Genomic DNA, 7,601 nt, shown 5'->3' on the forward strand with positions numbered 1-7,601 from the left:
TACATTTTGTAATATAAAATAACAAAAATCTAAAATATGTAATAAACATTTCATATAAACATTATTTATTTTTAGTGTCTCTGTTTTTCAGGTATGCCCTTTGCTACTCAGGGATTCTCCTCTGGATATTCCTCGGCTGAGGAGCATTACGAACAATCCATAAAATCAAACCCTAGTAAGCGCAAATTTTAAAAAATTATAAATGGGAAAAAAAATAAATCACTGGCTAGTTGGTTGGTTGCATTGGTTGGTTGGTCAAGCAAAGAAGGTTGAAAAACATCTACTCTTTGTTTTCCCTTTTCTCCAGGTTCTGCCCAGTCTGTAGCTGAACCACAATTTGTCGTGTGGGACGTGTTTCATTCTCCAGGTATTAAATGTATAAACCCTCTCTTCACCCCACTAACATGAACAATCAGGCTTTTTTCCTACAGTAGTCATGTGCTCATGTGTGTGTTGCAGCTCAGGCTCTGGTTATGTTCTACTGGTGGCTGGGAAGTTCATGGTACAGCCTGACCTCTCGACTGTCTCTGATCAATGTGTTTCTGCTCAGCAGGTACAGTGCTCTGTGTGTGTGTGTGTGTGTGTCGTAATTACAAATGTGTGGCCTTAAGAATATGCATGATAGTTATGTAATAGTTCACTGCAACTTTCATGCACTTAAACTAGAACCTTTATAAGAAACTTTTTATTGTCTAGATAAAACAACAAAAAACAATCTCAAAATGTTTTACAGAGTCTCACAGACTTCAGAATAGCAGAGAATTGTGATTTCCAGTTCTGGAAATTATTAAAAACTTAAATTAAGTGAATTAAATTGTTTTCTAGATGCACTCAAACTTATTTCTGTTCATTTGGAAGAACCATTGAAGAACATTTCTTTTTACACATGATCACATTTCCTCTTTCCCTCTCTGTAGATGCACATCAGATATGAGAAAGACCGTCGTACTGGTCCTCCTTCTCATCTTTCTCATTTTTGGTGAGACAGCAGATAGTGACTCTTCTAAAATATCAAAAGCGAAATCTTGGTATTTCAAAATAACCCACTTTGAACCTTTAACACTACATACAGTACATGTAGCTGTAAAAATGCGTATGCATGTTCATGCCTGAATATTTCTCATTGAGTAATAAACATTAATATGCAACTACCTAATATTGTGTTGCAGGAATATGGTACTGGTTCCCGTTTGCTTCTCGTTCTCCTCCTCATGAGGTTGTTTCCAAGACTCCGTCTGTTAAACACACAGATAGACCTGTGAAAGAAACTTTTGTGAGTAGATTGTCTCCAGGTTAATTAGACCTCAGAAAGGTCCCGTTTCATACTCAGTTATTGTATATTTCTCTTAAATTGCTGTAATTATTTCATTAAATGCACTTTTTGCTCTAAAGGATCATCTCCAGCATGCCAGCCTGTCTAACTTGAAGGAAGAGATCGTCAGCTTGCATGATAGGGAGGCGAGCCTGTTGGTAATTAAAATCTAATCTCAATCATGTTTGTCTGTGTCTTTTGAAGAGGAAGTGTCCCAATTTCTTTCTTTGTCTGTTTTCTCAGAAAGACATCGAACTGCTGAAGATGGAGAGCATGAGACAGAAGGTCAAATCTGAGGTGAGGAAACGAAACGTTCCCTCTTCCTTTCTACCACCTCTGTTTCTTCTGTCATAGCGACAAGGCGCAAAACAGGAAATTATGTCATCCACCTACTTATGTATTTGTGCGCTTGTCTCCTAGATGATGCAAACTGATCTGAAGTCTATGAATGATCAGATGAGGAAGTTAGTGTCTTATCAGTTTTTTACTTTGATTTTGTGGAGTTTGTTCAATTTTCTTTTGCACGTTGCATCATTATTTTATGCAGTGATAAGATAAATATGTTTAATATTCATTAGTGCTGAGTCTGAACATGAGCAGCAGATTTCTAATCTGAAGTCCAGCATCTCAAACCTGCAGTCGGCCCAAGACCTCGTCAAGGAAAGAGTTGATGCACAAGACACTCTCAACACTAACGTAAGGGTGCTTTTAGCGCATTTAAATTCCTTTGATGTGATGAATGCAGTTATTTATTATTCAGCTAATGATGTCATTTCCTATGCAGCTGAGAGCAGAGCTATCCGACTGGCTAATAAAACTCCTGAAAGATCCAAGCTCATTGGAATCGACCATAGTGCTCCGTCCTGAGCTGCAGAGGGCGCTGGAGGATCTGGAGAAAGGGATACTAGACAAACTAGTGCATGAGAAAGAGAGCAGGAGAGACGTCTGGAGGACTGTGGGAGAGACGCTGCAACAGGAAGGAGCCGGAGCGGTCACTATACAAGTGTGTGTCTGTGTGTAATAGGATGACAAATGTAGAATTAGTATAGTAAAAAAAAAAAAAAAGTATTATTTTGAAGTACACATCAGGATCATGATGCCTTTTAATGAGATTTATTTTTTTTTAAAATATGTAACAGGATGTGAAGGAAATCATCCACAGGGCAGTTAGTCTGTACAGGGCGGATGGGATTGGATTGGCGGACTATGCCTTGGAATCTTCTGGTACTAATTTCCCTTGTGTATATATGTGTGTGTGTGTGTGTGTGTGTGTACAGTAAATATATACAGAGATCACTGTTTTCAACATTGATAATAATAAGAAATGTTTCTTGAGCTCAAATCAGAATATTAGACTGATTTCTGAAGGATCATGTGACACTGAAGACTGTAGTAATAATGCTGAAAATGCAGCTTTGTATCACAGGAATAAATTACATTTACAATATATTAAAATAGAAAACAATTATTTTAAATTGTAATAATATTTCACAATATTACTGTACTTTTCCATTGATCAATTAATGCAGCCTTCTTTCAAAAACATTTCAAAAATCGTACTTTTGAACAGTAGTGTATATATGTAATGTTACCGGACATGACTAAGTGTGTGTGTGTGTGTGTGTGTGTTTGTGCAGGTGCCAGTGTGCTCAACACCCGTTGCTCAGAGACGTATAAGACCAGATCTGCGTGTCTGAGTTTATTTGGCATTCCTCTGTGGTATCATTCAGAAAGCCCTCGGACTGTTATACAGGTAACAGATCACACAAACACTGTCACATAGACACAGATCTGACTCTCTAATGGCGCTTTTCCACTGCATGGTACAGCACGGTACGGCTCGGTACGGTTCACTTTTGGGGGGTTTTCCACTGGGTACAGTACCTGGTACTTGGTACTTTTTTTTAGTACCACCTCGGTTGGGGTTCCAAGCGAACCGTACCGTTACCAAAACGTGACGTGTAAACTCTGCTGATCACGGATTGGCCGGAGAGAATCGTCGCTACCTGCGTAACTGAACTTGCGACACAAAAACACAACAGAACCGCTAGATTTATATCAGCACAGCCAGCGAAGGATCGAACGCAACTGTTTTGAACGAGCGCACCTTTTTTTTAAACAACCAAAAAGTGGCTGTTCCCCCTGTTGAGGAAGTACAGACGTTCCTCTCGTTGATAGCAGAGGAGCGGATCCAGCGAGAGCTTGATGGGGCGACGCGGAATGAAAACGTTTTTCAGGAGTCGCGGCAGTAGAGGCGGCGCAACTATAACGACATGTGAATAATAATAATAATCCCGCCCACACTAAAGCGATACTAAACTGCAGTGGAAACGCAAACCGAGCCGAGCAGAGTCGTACCACGCAGTGGAAAAGCGCCATAAGCTTCTGTGTGTGTGTGTTGTAGCCGGAGCTGTATCCTGGGAAGTGTTGGGCATTCCGAGGCTCCCAGGGTTTCCTGGTAATCGCGCTGTCTTACCCAGTAAGAATCACCCATGTGACACTCGAACACCTTCCCAAAGAGCTCTCACCGACGGGCCGCATTGACAGCGCCCCGAAGGATTTTGCTGTCTATGTGAGTTGTGATATGTGATATTTCAATGGTTTTTTTTAATCATCTGCATAACAATGAAGCAACAGCTTTGAGATTCCTCGGCTGTCCTGTGTTCAGGGTATGTCTGATGAGACTGAAGATGGAAAGCTGCTTGGTACATTCACGTATGACCAGGATGGAGAGCCCATTCAGACTTTCAAGCTTGCGGTGAGTCCAAATAGACTATTTATAATCTAGCATCATTATATCATGGTAGTACATGTTGTATTTCTGTATTTAATATTTACATTACTGTTTAGTTTTTTTTTAATCAAAAATGCAATTAAACGGTCATATTGTGAAATATTATTTCAATTTAAAATAACTTTTAAATTGTTTGAATGTATTTTAAATATCATTTATTACTGTGGTTGTAAAGCTGAATTTTCAACATCGTTACTCCAGTCTTCAGTGTCACATGATCCTTCAGAAATCAGTCTAATATGCTGATTTGCTGCTCAAGAAACATTTCTTATTCATTTTATTAGTGTTAAAAACAGGTGTGCTGCTTAATATTTTTGTGGAAGCCGAGATACATTTTTTAAGATTATTTGATGAATAGAAAGTTCAAAAGAATAACATTTATTTCAAACTTAAATAATTTGTAGCATTATAAAAGTATTTTCTTTCTGTTCACAAATAAAAAAATCTCACTGACCCAAAATTTTTCAACAGTAGTGTTTATTTACACTGATTTAAATCAAATAATTTAATAAAACGTCTGGACACAATAATAATAATAATAATAATAATTGAGGGCAAACATTTTTTTTACTAATATAGGCGTAATTTTTTCTATGTAAAATAGTTTATATATACATATAAATTAATTATACATCTATTAAAAATATATATATTTTTGGGATACCTAGGTATGACCTAGATATGACCTTGTGAAAATTCTAGTAAAATAGTTTCTGTTTTCTTGGCTGTAGGAAGCGTCAGAGATCTATAGCATGACAGAGCTGAGGATCTTGAGCAACTGGGGTCACCTGGAGTACACCTGTGTGTATCGCTTCAGAGTTCACGGAGAACCTTCATTCGTCTGAGAGGAAGAGGATCTGAAATGATTCTTCAGCTTTGGTTTACTCTATGCAAAAAAACAAACGTAAAGCTCAAATGCACTGGACTCTTAAAAGAATGAATCAGACAGCTTCCTAATGTACGAATACCAAAAAAAGCGCACACAAACGTCATACTGATATCAGAATGTAGATCGTTTGCCCTCTCAAAAAATATTTCAGTTTTGCATTCCTCAAACATTGATTTTCAAGTGCTGATAGGAAAGTTTTTATGAAAAGGTGTACATTTTTTTTAGTTGTTTATACAGTTTTGAATTAACTTTTGTGATTTATTGAATTTTTTTCATATGAAGGACAGGCTTATATTGTGTGTAACAGCAAATATGGTTTATAAAACCAAATGAAGGACAAAAAGTGTCATGCTTAGCTGGAATTACCATAAAGCAGCATTTGTGTTGTATTGCTCTGCCTTTTACATTTGTTTTATCCTCAGTATGCGTTTTGCAACGATAGATGGTTCTGAAATGTGTTTATTCACGTCATCATTGAACCATATACCTCTTAAGAAGCTTCTAATAGTTTGTTTAGGTATGTCCTTTTGTAACGATGCTGTTTTCTTTGAGCAGCAGTTCTGATTGCACTCTTGAGACGTTATTATTTTCCGCCCCGGCTGAGGAGTATAGACAGGTACTAGATGGTGTATGTCTCCTCTGCGGGACGGGGGAGGACTGGAGTCAAACTCAGGTTTTGGGTTTTCAAACCAAAGTGCTCTTGAACGTCCCAGATTATATAGTTCTGTTGTCCTCTATTTGTATATATGTGCTTAATGATGCAGTTTTTCAAATGCACACTTAAAAGGTATAAATATTTGCTTTGTCTTTGATTTATTTTGGCATCCTTTCTCATCGAGCTTAATAGAGCTTCGATGTTAATTTGGCAAGTTTACATGAAGTTTCTGTCACATTATAGATATTATTTTGTAAGAAATAGGATTTTTTAAAATAAATTTGAGATGGTACATAATACTGTGTGAATGCTAATACAAATGCATGAGTTGCACACATAAGACATTTTCATGCAGATCTGCATGTATAGCACTGCACTGATCTTTCCATGCTTCATTTAATAATTCATGGCTAAAGTTCATCCAAATCATTTGCATGGTTTATACACTGACAATTCAGCAACTAATTTTTTAGACCTGGCTCAATTTGACTTCAAATTCTACCAGCTATGCTTTTCTACATGCAAAAAAAGCATAGATAACACTTTTTTTTCACATGCATCTCAGACTGCTGTATGTGACTTCACACATATACATGTCTCTATCACTTGCATGTATTTAATAGTAATAAATAAAGAGGGTGGTAATATTTTTTACCCCCACTTTTCAGAAGTTGTTTTGCGTCTGCATTCCCTAGTGTGGACACATCTATACATATCAAACACAATGAGAAGAATCCGGTTTCATTTATCTATGACTGACCAGTGTCATTTCACCACACCCTCACAAATGCTGTTATGAAAGGCCAAAACTTCACTACACAACACTGCCAGGGTTCATTTGCTTTGCTGAATTAGAAATTAAAACGGTTCAACTTGCTTTTCTTGAGGGTCGTGATTTCTGCAGCTCTAAGCTAAAGCAGTGGTTATTATAGGTCTTCTAATAAATAACACCAGTTTCAGTTGCTGGAGTTTTATCTATTAAGTTGAATCAGGTGTGTTTGATGAATCAGAACCACTTGTTGGAAACCACCCAAACACTGATCCTCAATTCATTCACAAACACTGTATTTTTTTCTAACAATTTTATTTCCATAACAGAAGTAAAACTGAAAGCAAAAAACTAAATAAATTAGGTGATCTAATAAATACAGTAAGGTAAACAAAACAAAACAAAAAACGGTAAGATGTTTTCATTGTTTTACAGTATTGACTACCATGATAGTGCATCAAAGAAAAGAAATATATTCTACATTATAAAAACTGATGAAAATGGTACAGCTATTAAAATCACACTATAAAACTACAATGTCTTAGACATAAAATTCACCTATTTTACATTCATTATTTACAGTTACAGTGGAAAATCACCAAACTCTCCATAGGCCATAGATCATATTTGTTTCTTTTGACAATTCCACACAACACACATCAGTGATTTCAGTGGGACACGCTCGTTCTGAGAGTTCACGTGAACATGCATATGATCTGAAACACACAAACACACACACTCGTGTCTTTCTGATGTGTACAAAACCTCAAACACACACACAAGATGCTCCCGTATGGAATGCTGTGAGGGTGAATATGTATTCAGGATGCTGGTGTTGAAACAGAAATTAATTTGACCTGTTGTATCGCTGGCCAAATATCACATGCACACACTCAAACTCCACTCAAAAGTGAAAAAAAAAACTCATTTACAGGTATTTGATATGTCTGAAAAGTGACAAATCATATAGGTGATTAATTAGAGCTGAACAGCAACCATGTAGGTTTTTTTACCTAAAAACTAAAATGTATTCTGGAGTGTTTAAAAACCGGAACAATGTTTAACAGCAGATTATATATATATGCTTACATAAGTAAAAACCTAATTTGATGACTCTGATGTGTTTAAAAATCACAAATACTTGGATGAACTATCAAGGGTGAAAATACTAGGTTAAAAAAG

The 7,601-nt window shown here is 36.8% G+C and overlaps 1 protein-coding gene across 1 annotated transcript in view; it reads left to right on the forward strand.

The window, feature by feature from the left end:
- Positions 1-7,601, forward strand: part of LOC107729742 (SUN domain-containing protein 2-like) — a 13,201-nt gene that overhangs the window by 4,562 nt on the left and 1,038 nt on the right. The window contains exons 4-18 of the mRNA XM_016540416.1: positions 92-175; positions 308-367; positions 460-553; positions 918-979; positions 1,170-1,273; positions 1,393-1,470; positions 1,556-1,609; positions 1,733-1,776; positions 1,891-2,008; positions 2,097-2,315; positions 2,452-2,536; positions 2,950-3,065; positions 3,717-3,884; positions 3,981-4,070; positions 4,838-7,591. Of these exons, the coding sequence (XP_016395902.1) occupies positions 92-175; positions 308-367; positions 460-553; positions 918-979; positions 1,170-1,273; positions 1,393-1,470; positions 1,556-1,609; positions 1,733-1,776; positions 1,891-2,008; positions 2,097-2,315; positions 2,452-2,536; positions 2,950-3,065; positions 3,717-3,884; positions 3,981-4,070; positions 4,838-4,951 (1,490 nt within the window). The 3' untranslated portion in view covers positions 4,952-7,591. The remainder of the gene's footprint in view (positions 1-91; positions 176-307; positions 368-459; positions 554-917; positions 980-1,169; positions 1,274-1,392; positions 1,471-1,555; positions 1,610-1,732; positions 1,777-1,890; positions 2,009-2,096; positions 2,316-2,451; positions 2,537-2,949; positions 3,066-3,716; positions 3,885-3,980; positions 4,071-4,837; positions 7,592-7,601) is intronic.

This window comes from Sinocyclocheilus rhinocerous, unplaced genomic scaffold (assembly GCF_001515625.1).
Source record: "Sinocyclocheilus rhinocerous isolate Xijiao unplaced genomic scaffold, SAMN03320098_v1.1 scaffold218, whole genome shotgun sequence".
Taxonomy (NCBI): Eukaryota; Metazoa; Chordata; class Actinopteri; order Cypriniformes; family Cyprinidae; genus Sinocyclocheilus; species Sinocyclocheilus rhinocerous.